Raw genomic sequence first — 22,022 nt, 5'->3', positions numbered from 1 at the left:
GCTCTGCTCAGTTGAATATTTGGCTGCTTTTACAGCTCCACCCTTCAGTGAATTCACACTTAGCTCAGCGGAGCACTATACTTTATGAGAGCAACATTAAGTTCAAACCAAATTCCAAGACGTTGTGTTAAACATAAAAACAGAATACAATGATCTGCAAATTATGTTCAACCTATATTGACTTGAATACAAGACATTTAATGTTACAACTGATAAAGACTTTATTGATTTGAACAAATATTCATGAACATAGAATTTTATGGCTGCAACACGTTCCAAAAAAACTGCGATATGTGGCAAAAGAAGTTGAGAAATGCTCATCAAACACCCGTTTAGATCATCCCACAGGTGAACAGGCTAACTGGGAACTATGAGAGTGAGTGCTATGATTGGGTATAAAAGGAGCTGGCCTGAATTGCCCCAGTCATTCGCAAGCAAAGATCGAGTGAGGTTCACCTCTTTGTGAATAACTGTGTGAGAAAACTGTTCAACAGTTTTAATCCTCAACATACAATTGCAAGGAATTTAGGCATTTCATAATATCAAGAGGTTCCGAAAATTTGAAAAAAAAAATCACTGCACGGAAGAAGCAAGTCTGAAAAGCAAGATTGAATGCCCGCCCATGACTTTCGATCCCTCGGACGGCACTGCATCAAAAACCGACATCAATGTGTCAAAGTTGCCGCATCGGCTCAGGAACACCAATGCCAGTTAATATAATTTGGCGCTACATCATTGAGTGCAACGTACAAAAACGTGGCTTTTCAACCTTTCACTGTACACAATTAATAATTTTGAATCTTGTGGAAACCTATTTCAGTTCAGTGGAAATTGTGAAACCCATATTATGAAAATACACGCCACGCAAAGTGAAATTCCATGATTTTATTGAGTTTTCTTTTAATAGAATCTTGATTATTATCGCTTAAAGTTAACAAATTCACCACCTCTAGAAATTAGAATACTCCGTAAGAAATAAAAAACATTTTAAATTTAAAAATGTGGTAGGAAATGGCCTTCTGCTCAATATTTGTGTTGAAGGTAACATATGTTTGAGGTTGAATCAGGTGTTGTGATGGCCAGAATTTTCCAGCAGTCAAATTGATATTCATAATATACTCAATCATATTCCATTAAAAATATACTTTTTTAGCTGTATAAAAAAAGCACTAGCTATGACGGTGAATTCTTAGATTTGCAAGATTATTAGTTTTAGGCAAAGATCTCCAAGTCCAGTCCTCGTGAGGCTAGACAGGGGCTCAACAGGCCCTGATTGTAGGTGTAGCATTGAGAGGGGAGAGAAAAAAAAAGTTAATTAGCCTTAATAATACACATTTGGGATTCATGTTTTATGGGTGCAGCATGAAATGTGGCTCAAACTATCAGAGATAAATTCATTGCTTTTTTCTGACAAAGGGCGATCGACAAGTTGCTTTGAGCGCACTGCTTCACTCTGACCGCTCTGACATTCAGAGTCCTGTTCAAAAGTGCCATTGGGTTATTTAGAGCGCCTCAAAAAATGAGTCATGCAGCGCACGATAACTGGGGACCCGGTGCGTGCAGTGCGTCAGATGGTCCAGTTGGAAAATGGATTGGTTTATAACAGGCTGCTTTCAGAAATTATTAGGAGGGGAGAGCGCTCTTCCTCGGCACCGCAAACACCCTCTAAGTGGTGTCAGGCTGTCAGAGTGAATCTCCGAACGCACCCCCGATTGGCCAGTAAAGATGATGCAGATTCTGAGAATACAAGTTTTGTGTAGTGCGACGTTATTTTGTCATGCCTGATAGCCAACTGAGTTTAAATAAAGATTGAGAGGTGGTGTCGTCTTCTTCTGCCATCTGTCGGAAAAGGCTGCCTGGCCGGAAGCTTTCCTGAATGTCGGCTGACGAGGATGCGATAGGCTGCAAGAGGGAGCAAAAACATCTCATTCTTCATCTTGACTGGTGAAATGGACAGAAAACCGAACAAAATCCAGGCGAACCATAATTGCTGTGATTTTGTACAGGTTACAAACAATTCCCTTTCTGGGGAAGTACTGCTTTTCTCATTCTAATGGCAGCCCACTGAGCACCTTTGCTGTTGCAAAACACATCATACAAGGGTCATTTTTATCTTTTGGGATAAGGATTTCTAATACAGATAGAAGTTTACTTTTTTTTTTCTCTACCAACGTAGTCTCCCGGCACTGTCACACACTTCCTACCTGAGCACAAGCTTCCATCTTCCCTCAGCGTGAAAATCTTTGGACTGATGTCTCAGCCACTCGCTCGCAACACTTTTGACTTCATCACTTTCAAACTTCGCGCCGACTACTGTGAACTGCCGAGGCAGGTCAAGAAAGACATGAAGAACAAATGCGGGGGGTCATCTTGCATCATGACAACACAAGGCCTCACACAGCAGCCTAAAAGGTGCAGACTGGGCTGCGAACTGTTCCCACATCCCTCCCTTCCAGTCCCGACCTTGCTCTTCAGACTTTCACCCGTTTGGTCCCTTAAAAGCGTTCACGAGAGGCATGAAGTTTGAAAGTGACAGTGCTGGGAGATTACGTAAGCTTCTGTTTTAGAAGTCCTTTCCCCTGAAAAAAAAAATCATCTTCTTTATTGAATTACCCTCATAACTGCACTCGAGTTGGAGTATTTAAAATGTACTGTATAGCTACAAAAACGCAACAACAAAAGCTCATACTGTATAATCACACAATGGATTCCATGAGCATCAACTGTGAACATAGAGACACCAATTAACGGCACAAGGCCCACTATGCTCTTTTGGATTGGAAGTACCGGTAATCATTTGGTACAATGCTTTTTGAAAACCAGAAGTTGATTATGGCCGACTGCATATTCTGATAGCTTCGGCTTAGGTTTTTGCCATTACATGAGGCTACTTTACGAGCATGAAAAGATTAATAATAGCAAAGCATAAGAGCGTTCTAGAGTTTCCGTTCATCCAATTACAATCAGTTTTGAAGTCATTACATGATCAAATTCTGCCAACACACCAAAAGAAAAACAGCCCCTTGATAAACACAAAACAAGCAAACCCCAAAACACGCAGATTTAAAGCCACACTGATGGACTTGCCTGGTTGTCTCGCACTCAAAATGTCTGGGAAAGTTGAACAGACCACATTTTAGCGGGATTAAACACAACAATGAAACCAAACCATAACTGAGAATCTTCCACGGTGACTTCAGTCCTAATTTAACAAAGAGCAGAGCTGTTCCTCACCAACTGGTGCGGTTCACTGGAGCATTTGCTGGTCGACTTTGATTTATGCGTGTCAGACATGCTGAGAGGCAGCAACTCGAACCTATGGAGGACAAAATCGATGGGAGATTGGGTACAGTGTCACATTTTAATGACATGTGCATAAAAATAAAAAAAAAACACAATATCATGAAAAACTTCGAGTTTTTGTCAGTCATTTCATTAAGTTAATCGAATTATTTCATCACATACAGATTGAAATAGTGTTCTCTAACTTTTTGTAGGTGATATGTTCCATAATAGGCAAATTTCTGTAATGTAGAGGTTGGCCTTTTTTTTTTTTTTTAAATGTGAATTTAATTTTATTCTGGGTGGGATTTTTATTCTATGAATACATCTTTTTACATTCCTTGTATAGTGCCCGCACTGGGCTCCCTTTTTTGGGGGTGTGGGGGGGGGGCATTCAGAAGAACTGAACGGCACATATGAACAACTGTCTGAGTCTTCAAATAGCGAGGTGAAACCGCAATACATTAAGTTATGGTCACAAATGAACGAACGGAGTGAATCCGCAAGAACCGTACCGCAAAGTCGCAAGTGGGACACCGTTTTTGTTTCTTGCCGTTTTGATCACCATGGTGAAAAATAAAATTCTGTGTCCCAAAAAATTGGAATATTGCGATAATCTTCACAAGATAATCCACAAAATGCCATGACTAAAGAAACGGGCTGTTCACAAGCGTGCAGAGTGCCAACAGTGTCCACCAGAGTCCCTTCATTCAAGTGTTGACTGTCCTGACACAAAGTGACACACAAAATTGAATTGAATTGAAAACAACTTTATTGTCAAAAATTGACACCCACAGCTGCGCATTTGCAGTGTGAGCCATAAGCAGAACGTTTTGTGGAAGGGAAAAGAGTGGTAGGAAAAAGTACACCAGCAGTCTTGAGGGAATTGTCAAGTGAAATCCATTTAAGAATTTGGGGGAGATTCACAGAGCGTGCACAGAGGCTGGAGTCTGTGCGTCTACAGCCACCACACAGAGACGAATACTCGACATGAGCTACAAATGTCACATTCCTCGTGTCAAGACACTTCTGAACCAGAGACAATGTTGGGAGCGTCTCACCTGGGCTCAGGATAAAAAAAAGACTGGACTGTTGCCTGTTGGTCCAAAGTCCTCTTTTAGGATGTAAGTCAATTTTGAATATAATTCCGAAATCAAGATCTCGGGAGGATGAATAGAGAGGCACAGAATCCACATTGCTTCAAGTCCAGTGCTTCCAAGTTTCTAAGGCTTAATGAATCGAACCCCACAGAAAAGCAACAATGGGCTGTTGCAAGAGGAAGATGAGCACCAGACCAAACAAAGGTCACTCCACACGAAGCAAACCGGTCTTCGGTCTTCCATTATTTCGGCAGTGCCACAAACTAATCATCTCCTAGCCAGCATTGATGCAGTAATTCATGCAAAAGGAAGCCCAACTCAGTATTGAGTACAAAGACAGGAGCATATTTTTCAGTAGTTGTAAAAATATCCTTTTTGTTTCAATTGGTCTTATAAGCTTTTCTTCCCCCCCACGAAACTCTGAATTTTAGGCTTTCATTATCTTTAAGCCAGGATCATCAAAATGTAAAAGAAATAAAAGCTTAACTCTATAGTTGTAGTTATAATCAATCAATATAAAATAGCACCTTCACTTTCTGCATGACTTGACAAAAATATTGAACTGTTTCATGATATTTTACTTTTTCGATATACCTCGTGGTACGAATGAAAATATTGAACACCCATATGTAAAAAAACACTGGGATAACATTTGACCCCAGTGACCTTGTTCATGCTCTGTATTTTACATAAGAATTTGCAATCTGAGGATCCTCGGTGAGATACAGTGTTCTACATCCTTGTCGCACTGCAGTTCTTTGTTTTATTCGACAGGCAAACTTCTTGTGAATCAGTGTTTGTTGTAGGTGCTTTGAACTGCCTCGTGGAATCAAATTGGGTTTAATATTAAATTTGATTATCATTTACATTTCACTCTGTCAGCAGATATTTTTTTGTCAGCACTCTATTTTTAAATTGACACTCAGTGTACTGTGGAAGGTTCACGTGACTCAGACCTGATTTGAGTGTTGGCCAGCGGAAGGATGTTGTAAGGCTCCTGAGTGTTGACACTGCCGCTCCGCGGGGCATACTGCTTCTCTGAGCCAGTCACCAGCCCAAACAGCACCTGTACAGAAAATAAGGACACAAATCACATTAAGTCCACCCTTTTTTTTTTTTTTATTGATAAAAGTTTTAAGTAGATTACCGATGTTTTTTGGGACAGACGACTGAGGTTTGCATTCAGCGGCGGTGTGAACACATCCAGGTCAAAAGGGTCAATGTGGCGCTCCAGCCAATCACAGACTTCCTGCATCCTGAAAGACATCACAGGTTTTAGATCCTTTTGGAGTGATAAAATTCTACTACTGCCACTGGCTCTTACAGGATTAACCAATCAGCAACAACCAAGGTGCATAATACTGTCTTCTTTCCATCCATCTATTATCTGATCCGCTTATTCTCACAAGGGTCGTGGGTGTGCTGGAGCCTATCCCAGTTGTTTTCGGGCAGGAGGGGGAATACACCGTGAACTAGTTGCCAGGCAATCGCAGGGCACACAATTAAATAACCATTCATGCTCACACTCACACCTCAGGACAATTTCGAGTGTTCCATTAACGTGCCAAGCATGATTTTGGAATGGGGGAGGAAATTGGAGTACCCGGAGAAAACCCACTCAGACCCGGGGAGAATTGAACCCTGCACAAGCCAATGTTCATATCTGAATTTCAATAGGATAATGATATATCAGCCCTAGTGTGCAACTGTGTAGTCAAAAGAATTAATGAATTTGTTGAAAGGTAGAGTTTTGGACCCAACCGGCCAATTGCCGTAACACATGCCGATCACGTCTTTGTATCCCCCGCTGTGCTAAATGCTTGGTGTGAGAGAAATATCCAAATTGAGTGTCCAGTTTAAACAAAAAATCCAAACTACTTGAGTGAGTTCCAAGGTGAGTCCAAGTAAAAACTACGACTGGATCCTCCCAGTCCCGCTCCCACTTGAACCCAGCAATGTTAAATTACTTGTCAATGTTCCTTTAGGCTTTTTAAAACATGTGTTCCAATACTTTATTGTGTGCACACGGCAATTAATCTTGATATGGATGTTTCCTTTGACACCTACTTTACTCTTATTACCTGTGATCTTGACAGGATTTGGTAGTCTTGCCTTCTTCCACATTTGCAGACAAAGTGGCGTTAAGATAACGAAGGTCAAACATCAGCTGCAATGCTCTGTTTTGAGTCATTGGAAATGCACCCTCCTGAAAGCAGACGCCCACTTTATCATGAGTGACTTAGAAAGTTTACAAATCCAGTGTCATCATTTTGAGAACTTTGTGGGAATGAGGTGCTTTTGTGAGTTACCCGGGGTACTCGCTGTGTGAGGCTTTGATAGTGCTGCAAGGCTTGATCCAAGCAGGCTTGCAGAAGCTCCTGCAGGGCGGGTTGCGGCAGTGCATGACCACCCACCCGGTTCACCTCCACACACAGGTCGAAGAGTAGCGATTGGACGAACAAAGATGCCTGCAGAAGGTGTAAAGTTCCCGTGAGAATATCAACTAACATATTTTCAATGCTCCCAAATTAATTTAGGTTGAAGCCGAATGGCCAACCTGGACAGGAAGACGAATTTTAGATGTGACACTGCTTCCTGATTCAGCCTCCTCTTGGATTTCGAGATCTTCCCAGTTTGTAGCATTTGTCAAGATGGCACCGGCGGAATCTGCGTGAAGAGCTGTTCGGAACTGCTCGAGCAACCTCTGAAAAGTCAGAGGACACCATTCAAATCCCAATGTCACAATTTGAGACAATCAATGCAGACAAGCTATGCAAACTGTTATTTAACTGTACTGCATTATGCTGACATTGTTTTCAATATTTTTGTTGTTTCATCTAGCTATAGGACAAGTGAATCAAAATAGTGCTAACATCTGCTATGATGCAGTCCAGTTCAAAACCACGACAACCACATGTTGCAGCTGGTCGGTTACTCTCTCATAATGAGAATGCAGTCAAGTACATTTGAGCTCAAAGTGCACATATGCGCCATCTGTTCAATGCTGCCCATCTTTACACTTTTTGTCAGCCCAAAAGTACCAGGCTGTTGCCTTTTAAACGTCGGCCCTGCGAAGCAATTTGATTTGGGGTAGGCTGTTCACTAACTCAGTCACATGACAAACAACATACCAAGAACGAATACACGAGTATTGGTTTTCTCACGGTTCGGCATATTTAACGGACGTAGAGGTAGATACCTGAAAAATATCTAGAAAAGACAATTTTAGGTATGGACTGACTTTTGAGAGAGTAGAGATCCAGATACGGTAGGTCTCCATGCTGCAGTTGAGAAGCTCCTCCTTTAGTTCCGCCCACTTGGCCTGAGCAGCACTGAACTGCGGGGCCACCTTGGCTTTGCGCAATTTCTTACTCTGCCTCGGTGTCACTTTAGCTGCGGCCTCGCACCCGCTCTGTTGTCCCAAAATGCAGTGTCTCAGATTGGGACACAGTTCCCCAATGGCTTGACACAGCCTTGCCATGAAAAGGACTGAATTCAGGCTGGCTGGGCTGGGATCTGGCGAAACGGTCGCAAATTCGGAACGGACGGCGGAGAGAATGTGGTGAATGCAGGCCAGGCAGCCATCTCGTAAAGCCTCCTCCACCGCTGGCGTGTCTGTGAAGCGGTTGAAGGAGGATGCCGACGAGCCCTCGGGAGGACCTGATGCCGGTAGTGTGACTGATATGGAGTCAGCGCCTGTTGAAAGAAAAACAACAACATTTAAAAAAAAATGTATTTAAAAGATTTCAGCATCACGATTAATTGTAGTGGGTTATGTGTATAGTAAAACTACGATAGTATCCATCCATCCATTTTCCGATCCGCATTATCCTCGCGGGGGGTGCTGGAGCCTTTCCCAGCTGTCTTCGGGCAGTAGGTGGGGGACACCCTGAACGGTTGCCAGCCAATCGCAGACTACGATAGTAATGTTCCTTTTTTATCAAAAAGCCCCAAATTGCTCATGTGCTGTGTAAACAGGATCAGATTGAATGTTACTGTATTTGAAATAAAACACCCACAGCGTACATCCAAGTGTAACTTTAACTATGTCTTTTTCCCAGGAAATGGTGGATGTTAATAAATAGGTGCAATGGTAGCAGTCTGAATTAGTACGCTATCATAGCACCAGCAATTTGTTATTGAGTTAGCCCAGGGGTGGGCAAACTCTTTGGCTCGGGGGCCGCATTGACTTTTAAAATTTGACAGAAGGGCCAGGTCAGCACGAGCTGTGGTACATTACAAAAAACTGCATTTGTTGACAGTCCATATCAAACAACAGAACAAAAGCATGAAAGTACGGTATTAATATACTTTTTTTAAATGACAAAAGTGTTGTTGATGACCTATTTTAGCCTGTGCATCGCTGCAGATGGGTTGTGATCAGACCAGTAAAAGTAGAGCAATACAGAGGTACTACTAGGTGGTCGAAAAGATTGCCCCGCCCCACCGTGTTCTGCAACTTCAAGTCAATGCGCCACCTGGCGGTGAAATGCCTGTCATTACAAGTCCAATTGAAATGAATGCAATCATTCACATCGAACCTTAATTGTGGCCCAACCTTCGGCGGGCCGGATTAAAAAGACCAACGGGCCGGATTCGGCCCGCGCGCCGTAGTTTGCCCACCACTGAGTTAGCCCCATCTGAAGGGCCGAGATATTTACAGTCTATACCAATTTCCTGAATTACGTGCTTTCCCTGGATCAGTGGGCAGTAACCATGTGATTGTACGCAGTATGTGAGGCCCACCCTCTGTGTGGTGTGTAACAAATATATAGAGCAGTATAAATTGAATGTCTCCTCGTGAGAGTGTATAAAATATGAAAATGACAATTGACTCAAAAATAAATAAATAAATGAATACAAAGACTGATTTTCAGCCACGCCAACCTGCATACTTGGACGGAAGGTAGTGCTGGAGGTCATCAAGCCGTGCTTTCAGCTTGGCGTCCAGGGAACAGCAAAAATTTTGAACGCAGGGCGTCAGGGCCTGCGTCTTCATGGCCAGACCACTTTTTAGCTGTCGCTCCCCCCTCTGCGCCACACCAACCCAACCCGCATCATTCGGCAGGTCCCCTGGAGACTCTGACCACAAATAGGACGACACGTCGATTTCATACTGGGCCTCCCGGCTATTGGCGGTTTGTCCTTCCAGATCCTTGACAGCAGAGGTGAGGAGCTGCACGCAGCTCAGCGAGATGCCTTCAGTTTCTTCTTTGGTGATCGCCTTGTGGATCACGAATACATAGAATGAAATCAAGACAGTATACTTTTATTTTTATGAATGCTAACCTGTAAGCGCTGAAGGAAGAGCTGTTGAAGGAAGTCATCCCATATGGGCAAGCGGCGCTCCAGCAGCCGCTGGCACACTGTGTCCCAGTGCTGATTGATGGAGTCGGCAGAGAGGAGGTCCCAGATAGCATCTCGAATGGCAGCCAATCCCTTCAAGTTCTTCACAAAGATCAGAAGGCTACCAACACCATGGCAGATGTCCTCCTTACATCTGAGAGCAAGCGGTACAGACCTTTTTGCAAAGCCTTTAGGTTTTCCAAAGCGGTCATAAAATGACTTTGCAGTACCGAATTTAGTTAACACAGAAAAGGGATGAATGTGTCCGAGTGTTGAAGCGAGGCGGAGCGCTTCACCCTTTGTTAGTGGAATATCAGAAGGATATGCCAGAGGCATTACCATCTTCTCGTAACAGTGCCTACATAGAGGGTTTACTCTCTCTTGTACCCAGGAATAGAACCTCGCTTGGTTGATTATGATGATTGGCATTCCATGGTTATGGAAAAAGCAATTGAAAATATTTGAGGATTTTAACTGCATTGATAATTTTGAGCCATTTCTACCCAAGCTGCGTGTGGGTAGAATTCATTTAGTCCAGTTATATCTCTTCTTTTATTGTCATTTATTTTACCATGTTGTTATCAACTTCTTTTCCACTTTGCTGTCTTGCTTCTTATCTTATTAAATATCTTTCATCTCTCTTTACACCATTTTTGTCATTTTTATTAAAGACTTCCCTCATGGATTTTCAATCATGTGACAGTAAATCCCGCTTGATCCGACTCGCCAGATAAAATCAGATGAATTACTTTGGCTCTAAATTCACGTGAAACGAGTCCTTGCGATCATATCAATAATATTTAAATATATCTAGGTATTTACAATTGCAACAAATCATTGAGGAAGAGGAGTTGCTGTGAAAAGGGCGTGATCAGATTTATTTCTTATTTCTGCTAAGGTTGTTCAATACGGAAATTAACTTGATTCAAGATAGCGACTGGCACTCATGATATAAGGCATTCTGAACCTGCGCGTGTCTTCTTTTGTTACCAGCTTAAAGAATTTTGGTCCTCTGCCAATTTTCACGTTGCTATGGAGTAGGGTCGGGGTCGGCAACCCGCGGCTCCAGAGCCGCATGCGGCTTTTTAGCCGCCCTAGTGGCTCCCTGGAGCTTTTTCAAAAATGTTTCAAAATGGAAAAAGATGGGGGAGGGAAATATATTTTTAACTCATTCACTCCCAAGACGTTTTTATATGTGTTTTCAGACTTGGTTTAGAATTGGCTGGTACTGAATGAATTTTAATTTAAAAAAAGACATTTAATAAAAAAAATTAATTAATATGGTTTCTGTAGGTGAACAAATATGACGCAAACATTCTTAATGTTTTCCAATGCTTTAAAAATGTGTCGAATAAATATTAAATATCAACTTTTCTGTCAACAAGGATTTATGTCATATCCTGCGACACACGTTTCTATTAGCAGGATGGGATGCCAGGCTGGTGGCTGTTGTGAAAAAAAAAAAAAAAACAAAAAAAACCCTGCATTTCATGTACAATTCACCGAGGGTACTGGCAAAGAGTGGGAATGCGGATGGCTGAGAGAAGAGTTTTAAATGGTACATGTGAGGTACTTTTAACACTGCAAAAGTACATCCCATGCCTCGTTCATCTTAGCGGCCATTATGGCTGTTGCTCATACTGGCATGCGTGTGTAAATGCGTGCGTACGCAAGAGGTTGGTTGATCGAAAAGTAGCTCTTCCGTCAAAAAAGGTTGGTTGGGCACCCCTGCTCGACAAGCGGTCAGGGGCTATTTTAGTCCCTGGGGAAGGCGAGATTTGACAGCAAGACATCACAAGTAAACGCGTGTTGCAGTTAGCTGGCATCACAGTGAATTCTTTTGTTCAACATAAATGAATATTCGCTTGAATAATGAATCTTAAAGTGCAGCCTTTAGAAAACATTACATTTGTAAGAGATCAAATTTCAAGCGCAAATGACATTCACAATCAAATACCCACATTAGTATTTTGAAGTACATAACCCAGCCACTAGAAAGCAGTGCCCTCCCCTGGCGGTACACTGTTCCCTAGTGCCGGTCCCAAGCCCGGATAAATGGGGAGGGTTGCGTCAGAAATGGCATCCGGCGTAAAACTTTTGCCAAAACGAACATGCGGAAAAATAAATAAATAAATGAAAATAAAAAAATAAAAAATGTTGTTAAATGAGGGAAAACAATAGGGAACATAGGAATGAAGAGCCAGAGAGGATTAAGAAGAAGGTCGATCACATTAGAAAGGATGAAGTCAGGAAAGCATTAAAAAGGATGAAGAGTGGTCAGGCAGGTGGTCCAGATGACATACCAGTGGAGGTATGGAAGTGCTTAGAGGAGGTGTCAGTTGATTTTCTGACTAGGTTGTTTAATAGAATATTGGACACAAACAAGATTCCTGATGAGTGGAGGAAGAGTGTCCTGGTACCAATTTAGAAGAAGGGCGATGTACAGAGTTGAAGCAACTACAGGGGGATAAAGTTGATGAGCCATACGATGAAGGTTTGGGAAAGAGTAGTTGAAGCCAGGTTGAGACAGGAAGTGGAGATTTGTGAACAGCAGTATGGTTTCGAGTCGAGGAAGAGCACCACAGATGCAATATTTGCCCCGAGGATGCTGATGGAGAAGTACAGGGAAGGTAGGAAGGAGCTGCACTGTGTATTTGTAGATTTAGAGAAGGCTTATGACAGGGTGCCAAGAGAGGAATTGTGGTTCTGTATGAGGAAGTCAGGGGTTGCAGAGAAGTACGTTAGGTTGGTACAGGACATGAATGAGAATAGTACAACAGTGGTGAGGTGTGCAGTTGGACGGACAGAAAACTTCAAGGTGGAGGTAGGACTGCATCAAGGATCGGCCCTGAGCCCCTTCTTGTTTGCTTTGGTGATGGATAGATTGACAGATGAGGTCAGACAGGAGTCGCCTTGGACTATGATGTTTACAGATGATATTGTGATCTGTAGTGAGAGTAGGCAGCAGCTACAAGAAAACCTAGAAAGGTGGAGGTTTGCACTAGAGAGAAGAGGAATGAAGGTCAGTCGGAGTAAGACAGAGTACATGTGCATAAATGAAAGGGAGACCAGTGGAACGGTGAGGTTACAGGGAGCAGAGGTGGCGACGGGACAGGAATTTAAGTACCTAGGATCAACAGTGCAGAGCAGCGGAGACTGTGGAAGAGAAGTGAAGAATAGAATGCCGGCAGGATGGAACAGCTGGAGAAAAGTGTCAGGAGTGATTTGTGATAGAAGGGTGTCAGCTAAGGTGAAGGGAAAAGTTGACAGAACAGTTGTAAGACTAGCCATGATGTACGGTCTAGAGACACTAGCAATAGGCAAAAGACAGGAGGCAGAGTTAGAGGTGGCTGAGTTAAAGATGCTGAGATTCTCCTTAGGAGTGACAAGGATGGACGGGATCAGAAATGAGGTCATCAGAGGGACAACTCAGACAGGAAAGTTTGGAGAAAAAGTTAGAGAGGCCAGACTGAGATGGTTTGGACATGTACAGAGGAGGGACAGTGGTAGGAGAATGTTAGAGATGGAGCTACCAGGTAGGAGACAGAGAGGAAGGCCAGAGAGGAGATTCATGGATGCCGTGAGGGAAGACATGCAGGTAGTTGGAATCAGAGTAGAGGATGCAGAGAACAGGGAAAGATGGAAATTAATGACTTGCTGTGGCAACCTCTGAAAAGGGACAAGCCGAAAGGAGAAGAAGAAGTATTTTGAAGTACATATACAAAGAGAAAGACATGGGAAGGGTTTTCGAATGAATCCGTTGGGGATGTAGGGATTTATGTTGAGAAGCGTATTGCCGATCTCAGGATTTCTTATTGCTTGTGTTTTGTTGTGCACTTGAACGACTGATGCATACGTTTCAATCCACTGCTGTAAGGCGTCCCGCAGGTGCTCTCTTTGGATTGGCTGTGCCAGGGCTCGAAGTGTCGGCTGGAACTCAGTGACAGAGGGGGGCAGATACTTGAACCAGCTTCCTGTACTTGTGTATTCCTGAAGCACATTCTTAGCTTTCGCTAAGGAGAGAGAGAGACAGAATTGAGGGGCAGGATTGTAGCTGTGTCCCAATTTGGGGTTTCATCATTCAGCAGCTGCATTTGAAGGCAGATGACATTAATAATATTACCGTGACGGCGGTCGCTAATTGATGGCGCCTTCATAAGTGTTTTTTTTCCTTCTTTTTTTTACAGGATGCATTGCTACATCATTGCCTACCAAGATTTTAGATTTTCTTGTCTGTGTGCTCTATTGTAAATTGTATTGTAAATTTCCCCATTGCGGGACAAATAAAGGATATCTTAATTGCTTGATTATTTCAAATATTTTCATATGGACAGCACAAATTCAAGAAACAGGTTTCAACTCATTTGAACACCGAACACTGGCCAGGAGAAAGAGTCACAAACAAACCTTCTTGTGAACATTTCAAATTACACACAATTTTTTTGTGGAAAAGTTGCCGCGAGTGACATACATGTTTCGTTAGGTGAACCGTCTCAGCTGTCAAGGCATTTATCAAAAAGCACCACCCAAATAAATTTGTGGCCAACAGAGCAATTATGCTTCATGGATGAGCTGTTATCCGTCTCACCTCCTCATTTTAAATTGAAGCACACTTAATCTGGCTGAACATTAGCAAATGTTTGCAAAGGTAGACTTAACTAGAAAATGTTGTTAGTAGAGACGCGTTTTCCATGTAAACGCCCTAATCCGTTCCAAGCGGCCCCAAAAATTCAGACATACATGTTTTCTAAAGCATAAAAATGCATCTCAATAGCTAAAAATACATGTTACAATTAGATTATTGCACAATAAGTTGTTTGTCAAGTAAAAAACAAAGAAGAGAATGAAAAAAAATGATGGTGATTTAACTTTTAACTGCATCATATAGGTTTTTGCCCTCTTTAGATCATGTTCTCTGTCAGAAGTGGCTTTGGCCTGGCATTTTGGACAGAACTGATCCAAGGACGTTTGGTTTTGTCGGCTTTTAACAATCCTTTGGAAATGTCGAAGGCAAACATCAGCATAGTGAGCGATCGCTTGACTGGTTAACACTCATGGCCCGAGGGGCGAATCACAAGGACGCTGCATAGACACATATCTATCTACACACACAGACACACTCTTAGCCAATGGGATGCCAAGAAGATGCTAGGTAATAGCCAATGGCAGAGCAGCTTCAGTATGTTGCATTCAAGAAACTCACAGCTGCGATTAGCAGCCCATACTGTATTTTTACCTTTCGTATCTTGAAATTTATTTCATAACAAGAGGCAATACAGTATATTCCTGTTGAGGCGTTTCGTAACGTGAACGTTTCGTACGAAGAGACGTTCGTAAGTAGAGGTACCACTGTATACTGTAAATTTTCATTGCATAGTGACAATATATAATACAGTATTTTACTTATCATCAAGACTTCAGGACCTCAGCGATATTTAGTACCTGCAGATGCAGAGGAGGTAACATTTTCCAGGATGGAAAAGAGCAGGCCACAGCTCAGGGTTGTTTCTCCAGGTCTGGGGGCCCCCTCGGGGTGCATGTAGAAAACAGCATACGCTTGAAATAACGTGGTCACCAGCAGTTCCACTAGGCTGCACACTTGAGCTTTAATCCCCGCTCCTGACATAAAAATAAATAAATCAATAAACATCTTTTGAAGCTTCTACAAAGGATGAATGGCAAGTCTTTTAATTGCAACGCTCCAAGCTCAACAATGTGTTGACCGCAAACCGAAGTTATCCATATATTCATGCTGCCATATTTCAGGAGCATCTTGATTCTTTTAAATGTGCCACCATGACGGAGTTGTAATGATGAACCACTGATGTCACCTTTGAGAAAGTCTTGTACCTCCTTAATACTGACATATGAAAATGGGAGGTGCGGGTGAACTTAAAATTAAGTAGTTAATCTTTTGATTTGGTCATTTCTTGATGATTTACATCTAACTATAACCAGTAGGTATGTACCGGTAGTAGTATTGTAAATATTGTGGTATGTGGCTTCGAGTCAAGTCACATTTACTTGTATAGCCCTTAATCACAAACAGTCTCAAAGGGTTTCAAAATTCTTCATGGTATAGGATGTCATATGATAACTTTATTAATATAAAAATGTTTCACAGAGTAGAAAGAATACATGCCTGTGAGTGTTGTTATGTTACCCGTCTGTATCAGTTACTACAGCATTTGTGTGTGAACATTTGTTGAGCTCTAATGCTCATTCTTTCCAGCACATCAGTAGGGTTTTATAGTACATTGTGTTTTAGCGATAAACTAGCAATTTTCGGGAACGAACTCAACCAAAGTTTGTGTTTTACAAAGCACTTCAATATACAATGCATCAATTCATTTTTTTGTTGTGTGTTCAGTTTTAAACGGTAATTGTCAACTAGAGTGTCAATAAGCCATCTAAAGCACACTCAGGGAAAGTAGACCACCATATGTCTCAGGCTTGCTCCTGCAAGCGGCAAGCTTCAGGGTGCTCTTACAACATAGGAACTTCCATACACACTGCATCATGCGGCATAATACCGGTTTTGTTTCTCTTTGATTACAGTTGAATGTTTTTGTGATCGTGAGAAGCCAAACTCGAAATCCTGATTTAATTTTGATCAATCGCCCAGTCCTTCGTGTTACTGCACCGCTCTTTGCACTTGAAAATGCCTGTTAGCACTACGGACGACCAACTTGGCAGCAAAATATGATTAGAACATTTGAGCGTGATGTATTTTGTGTTCAATGATACTACGTATTTTTGTCTTTGACAATCCTGGCACTTAATTTTCCACATTATGGCATCCATCCCAATGTTATTTATTTAATTATTATTATTAATTTTTTTTGCAACCCCTTTAACCAGCTAAACCAACCCTGTATACCGTGAAGATATCGTATTGTGAGTTTGATATTATTGCACCCTTAAGATTTAACCATAGTAATGGGGAAAACATGTTAGATCATACAGTATATTACCATGTTGGGGCTGATTGAGCAACTGATGGATGGAGGCCTTCCGTGCTAACAAGAAATCAGCAAGTGCCTGGCGTGGGGAGCTGTCCTCCAGCAGCATCGTGGACAAGAGCGCCTCTGCGATGGCCTGGTCAGACACTGCCCGACCCCGCAGCAGAGACTTGCTGTCTAAAAGAATGGTGGACCTGGTAAAAAAAAAAAGAAAAAAAAGGTAACAAAGCCTTCTTCATGATAGTTATATGGCAAAAAAAGATTAGCAGTCTCATGAATTTAGTGTGCTTAGCCTGAATTTATCCAATTACGAATATTTGACAAACAAATCATCTACAACAAAATACAACAAATCATTCTATTTATTGTAGTAAATGTAGCAGTTTTGGCACTTATGTATTAGACAGGGATATGGCATCTAAATGCCAAGGAACTATGTTGAAGTGACAAATCTAGACTGAGAGACAAGGTTTGTAAGTCAAAGAAGAGCTAGATTTGGAGAGAAGACAAGTAAGACAAATTTGAAATGACACTGAACTTGTTGGGATCATAGTTTGTGTATACTTACAGTTTAAATTATAACTAAAAGCAATTATCAACGTTATTACGTTGTTTTATATTTGCGGCAGGGGTCACTGTAACTATGTTTGACGCACATTACTGTTTGACGCAAATTACTTTTTATGTCCAATCGTGTAATATTAAAACATCATTGGTAACAACCCATATGATATGAGCTACATTTTCTGCCAAACAAAATGGAAGAGATGTAAAAACTACACCGTAACTTTTGCTCACATTTCTCAGTATTGAAAGCCAACAGTAAACAAATACAGCACTGTTAGAGCTGCAGCAAACTTTTTTGAAGCGCTCTAGAAATGAAGTTGGGAAGTTGTAAAGTGCCTACATCACATGAATGTCTAAAATAAAAAGTTGCCATTATTCATTTACAACTAATAGACACCTCACCAAAATCCGATTTGACAGAGAGAACGTTTTTTTGTTGCTCTGAATCCCGCTCTGCCCCTCTGTCGCATGGTGTTTCACAGGGCTCGATTTTGGGGCCACTGCTGTTTTAATTATATTTGCCGCTCCTGGGTTCCATTTTAAGAAAACGTGATATTTCTTTCATCTTTCTACTGCTTTGCAGATGGCAATCAGACATAGGTCCCGCTGAACAAAAATGACACTTTCTCATTAAGGCCACTTCTGTCCTGTCTGGAGGAAATCAAGTCCTGTATGGCCCTGAATTTCTTGAATTTCAATTACAAGAAAACAAGTTATCCTGAATTTGTGTTTTAAAATGGAGAGTGATTATAAAGTGGATCATCAAATTGTTGCTGTTGTTAAATTCAACTTTTTTCATCTTAGGCAGCTGGCTAAGGTAAAAGCCTCTCCTTTCCCAACAGCACTTAACAGCAATCAATGCCTTATGTTACGTCTCAGCTGGTTTACTGAAATGCACTTTTTTTGGAGTCAGTCAGTCATCCCTGAAGGGTCTACAGTTGGTCCGAAACGCTGCTGCTTGCTTCCTAACTGCTGTTCGTAGGTGGGACCACATAAATCCAATTCTAGCCTCCATTCAGGAGCACCCTGTACATGTTCATTAAAAAAAGTTTTTTTTGTTTTCAAGTTTTTAAATGGTCTTGCCCCACCTTGCCTCTTTCAGCTCCTCCACCTCTATGTACATGCCCAGTGGCTCAGGTCTGCGGACCGGACACTACTGGAGGTACCGAGGACTAAGTAGTGGCCCAGGATTGAACCTTTTCTTTTGCCAATCCCTCCATTTGGAATGGCATTCCATTAAATGTTTGGCAAACAACATTTTTACTCGATGGCTTTTGACTCAGCATGACAGTCTGCATTTCTCTGTGTTTTAGTGTGTCTACTGTATTTGTGCTATTAGTTTGTTGTTTCTAATTGTCATTGTTATTGTTTGACTGATTTTTATTTCATGTACAACACTTCATCTGTAGCAATGGCTTTTTTAAAGTGCTCTATAAATAAAGTTGAGTTGAATTCTCCGAGCTGTATGGACGCTTTTGACAAAACTTGCTTTTAAAGGTAATTTTCCTGATTATCCAGATGGAAATGCGTACTTAGATTCCTCACATTCTTTGTGTTACAAAAATATTTTTGATTGACTTGACACAAATGTGGACACCGCATAATTTCAGTCTTGCCTTCTCAAGTAATTCTTACGTCAATAATCCATTTTAAGCATGTCTCCCTTTGAAATTGATGTCCACAATAATCAAAAATGAATAAAACATGCAGACGAAATCTATTGCTGCTTGCTGAAGGGAGTATTTGTAAGTTTTGCTGGCATTTTGCATGATTGCTTGTCTCGTGCTTTTGAATAAACATCAGGGGTGAAAAAGCCACAAATAATCAAAATTAAAAGCAAAAAACCCCCAAAAACAAACAAACAAAAAAACCACACCCAGAGTAACTCTTGTAACGCTAGCTGAGCTCTCACAGTATCATGCAGGATGGTGGAAACTAATGTTTTGTGCAACATACCTGTACTTCCAGATGAGTCTAATTACGAAATTTAACTATTTCAGGGGCATTCAATTTCAGAGGGTCCACTAGTACCACTAAATACATTTCAAACAATTATTATTAGCTTGTACACAGATTAATGAGTACTGTATATATTCATTTTGAGAAACAATTATCTTGCGTTGTCAAATGAATGCATTATCTTGCCATTCGAAACACATTGAAAGTTCATATAGTGCACAATGTCAACTACTGCAAATTACCCTGTGTGTCACAATAACAGGTAAATGAAAACGCAGCAAGTACCTGAAGTGACCAGTTGTGGCAACTTGACGGACAAGGATCGGGAAGCGGGCCAGGGCAGGACTGTAATGACCCCCTGTAGTAGCTTCCAACTGAAGGAGATTGTGCAGATGGCAACAGAGCAGGTAGAGACGAGTTGCCTGAAGGTACTGGGAGGCCTCCATGGCACTCCAAATGCGCTCGGGAATCTCCAAAAGGAGTTTGATCTGAGAGGCCATAGTGTAGAACTTGTCCTGCCACTGACTCTATGAGACAAAGACACAAACATGTACGAATTTGTAGTGAGTGCATGGATTAGCCGGAGTGGTTTAAACCTTTTTTCAATTTTCTCAGTCTTCTTATTTTTCCAAACATCACTGCACAATATGTTAAATATTAATAAAATATAAATAAATAATGGTGTGTTCAATTGCTTTTTAAGATAAGATAAGATAAGATATGATATCCTTTATTTGTCCCACACTGGGGAAATTTACAGCCTACAGCAGCAAGAATGTGGGTAGAAAGAAGAAAGAATGTTACCGGAAAGAAGAAGATGCTTTTAAATGCTTAGCTAGCAGAAACCCGTCATTCAAGAGCAATTATTTGACTTCAACTCTTCATCGTATGCCAAACTGAGCATTTAGTTAATAGCCTACTATCACACTGAATTGCCAATATCCTAGCTCTTTTCATCACAAGTAGGAAAATTCAACACTAGTAGAATGACTAGGGCACATTCTTTGGTAATTAGTTCTACTACCGGCTTCTATTATCATATGACTAACTGCATTATCAAATTTTTACTCGCGCCTGACTTGTAGTACTCAGAACGCACGTCAAATATAAGTAACCCACTCACTAACATGAGTTGTTCCACTAAATCTGCATGTGCAACAAGTTGGAATAAAATTGCACCTTCTGGATGTGTAGTGTCACAGTGAAGGGCGATATATTGACTGGTGAAAATTTTGTTTGGTTGTTTCTGATCATATTTTTTGCATTACTTTATATTCTTTTTAGTATATATTTTATGTACAGTTTGCTGTATATGTTTTAGTTTGCGTTTGCTTTTATTTTGCCTTGTTTTACTCTGCTTTCAGCAACTGAGTTGGCAATGCAAATTAGAATCGGTTCTCAATTGCCGACCTAAATAAATAAAGGTTAAATAAATAAATGAGACGTTAAACTCACGCCTCACTACTACAAACAGTTTACTAGTACTTATTCAAGTGAAAGACCATTTACAATTTGGACAATTTAGCGCAGTAGTAGGATGCTGAGATGACAACCTTAAGAACTGAGGATGACGACTAGGTTGATTCTTGGAGATAATTTTGAGCCACTAGAAGGGTTGATTGTAAGATCTGAATGCCAGAATGTGTTCATTTCTAAACTAAGTGCCTCGATGTTTAGGTGCAGCAAACAAAAAAACAGGGGAACACTAGGTTCGGTTCACCTCCTGAGTGTGGCTGGTGATGCGGACTTTGCCTTGTTTTAGTCGGTGGCAGTATTGATACATGTCCTGGATGGATTGGACAACACTCGCCGAGTTCTGCCTCATCTCTCCGATGGTGTCTGCGGCGTCAATCAGGTCCCGGTAACGCTCCCCAACCATCTGCCTCAGTTCCTCCTTTTTCTGCTCGATCTCCCCGCGGACTTTCCGCTCTATGCCGCGGATATCATCGGTGCTGTAGCGCTCGAACAGAGCCACCGGGTCCTTAATCTCCGATATCCGGAGAGACGATGCCGGTGCATCAGTCATTGCTACTCCAAAACAACTTCACACAGCTACAAGGAGCTTTAACCCGGAAAATGAGAAAAGCACACTTCCGCTTTATACGTCAGCAAATTTATAGTTGTTCCACAATTTGCGTTCTTGTCCGTTCTTATGTCCTTGTGGTCTCGTCAACGTCATCATTCGCAGCCTGGGTGCTGTTCCAAATGAATACATTGAATGCCCGGATGTTGTTCTTGTCTGCTTGCTGAAAACAAGGATACATCAGTTTCACACTTATGGAGGATTGGCTAGGAAAATATCCCAAGATGCATTGCGTTCATTTATCACGGAAATACGTCAGAGTGGGGAAGAAGCAAAATGTTTTACCCATCTGCGAGAGTGATTCAGAGACGAATCTACATTTATTTTGTAATTGCCCAGTGTCAAAATTTATGAGTGACATTGAAAAATATGTGTAAAAAATGGTCATATATGGTAAGTGATGTAAAATATAATAATTACTGTACACGTTTTGTGCATGATGTCAAGTCTGTGACCTTTGTGAGCAATCGTATGCTGTTACTTGGCAAATTTTACAAATTAAAAATGTTCAAATTCATTCCAAATTTTCAAGCATTTCTTTTTTCAAGAGTTTATTGTGTAAATGCTTTCAAATCAACAAAGAAGAAAAGTGCTTGTACATTGCAATTCCTTAGAGAATTACCTCGAGTTGGCCTCAAATTAAAGTTTACTCTGCCTTATGTTGTGGTTGCTGTTGTTTCTGTGGCTTATTTTCTCGTTTTACAATGATGTTTATGCAATTTG

General features: G+C 41.3%; 1 protein-coding gene across 2 annotated transcripts; it reads right to left on the bottom strand.

Moving 5' to 3' along the window:
* Positions 1–196: 196 nt before the first annotated feature.
* Positions 197–21,476, bottom strand: cog1 (component of oligomeric golgi complex 1). Of its 2 annotated transcripts, XM_086132484.1 has the most exons (16): positions 20,937–21,476; positions 19,502–19,743; positions 16,703–16,884; positions 15,171–15,347; positions 13,585–13,741; positions 9,672–9,882; positions 9,270–9,606; positions 7,624–8,078; positions 6,940–7,086; positions 6,692–6,850; positions 6,464–6,588; positions 5,530–5,638; positions 5,339–5,448; positions 3,235–3,316; positions 3,088–3,111; positions 1,762–1,902 (listed from the first exon to the last, which is right to left on the bottom strand). In XM_086132484.1, the coding sequence occupies exons 1-15, from the start codon at positions 21,240–21,242 to the stop codon at positions 3,103–3,105; spliced, it is 2,808 nt and encodes a 935-aa protein (XP_085988610.1). In that variant the 5' UTR covers positions 21,243–21,476; the 3' UTR covers positions 1,762–1,902; positions 3,088–3,102. The 2 variants fall into 2 exon arrangements, with proteins under 2 accessions (XP_085988609.1, XP_085988610.1); XM_086132483.1 differs by lacking the exon at positions 3,088–3,111 and having other exon boundaries at positions 197–1,902.
* Positions 21,477–22,022: the final 546 nt, after the last annotated feature.

This window comes from Hippocampus guttulatus, chromosome 16, assembly GCF_054856545.1.
Source record: "Hippocampus guttulatus isolate MCC_2025c chromosome 16, RoL_Hgut_1.0, whole genome shotgun sequence".
NCBI lineage: Eukaryota > Metazoa > Chordata > Actinopteri > Syngnathiformes > Syngnathidae > Hippocampus > Hippocampus guttulatus.
This window is presented reverse-complemented; position numbering and strand designations above follow the sequence as displayed.

Bases quoted from the DNA above. Each gene is read 5' to 3' on its own strand.
- cog1 (XM_086132483.1), bottom strand. From the start codon at position 21,242: ATGACTGATGCACCGGCATCGTCTCTCCGGATATCGGAGATTAAGGAC. The intron at 13,742-15,170 runs GTACTAAATATC...CTCTCTCCTTAG, and splicing joins TACCTCCTCTGCATCTGCAG to CGAAAGCTAAGAATGTGCTT. The intron at 7,087-7,623 runs GTCAGTCCATAC...CTGACTTTTCAG, and splicing joins GGATCTCTACTCTCTCAAAA to AGGTTGCTCGAGCAGTTCCG.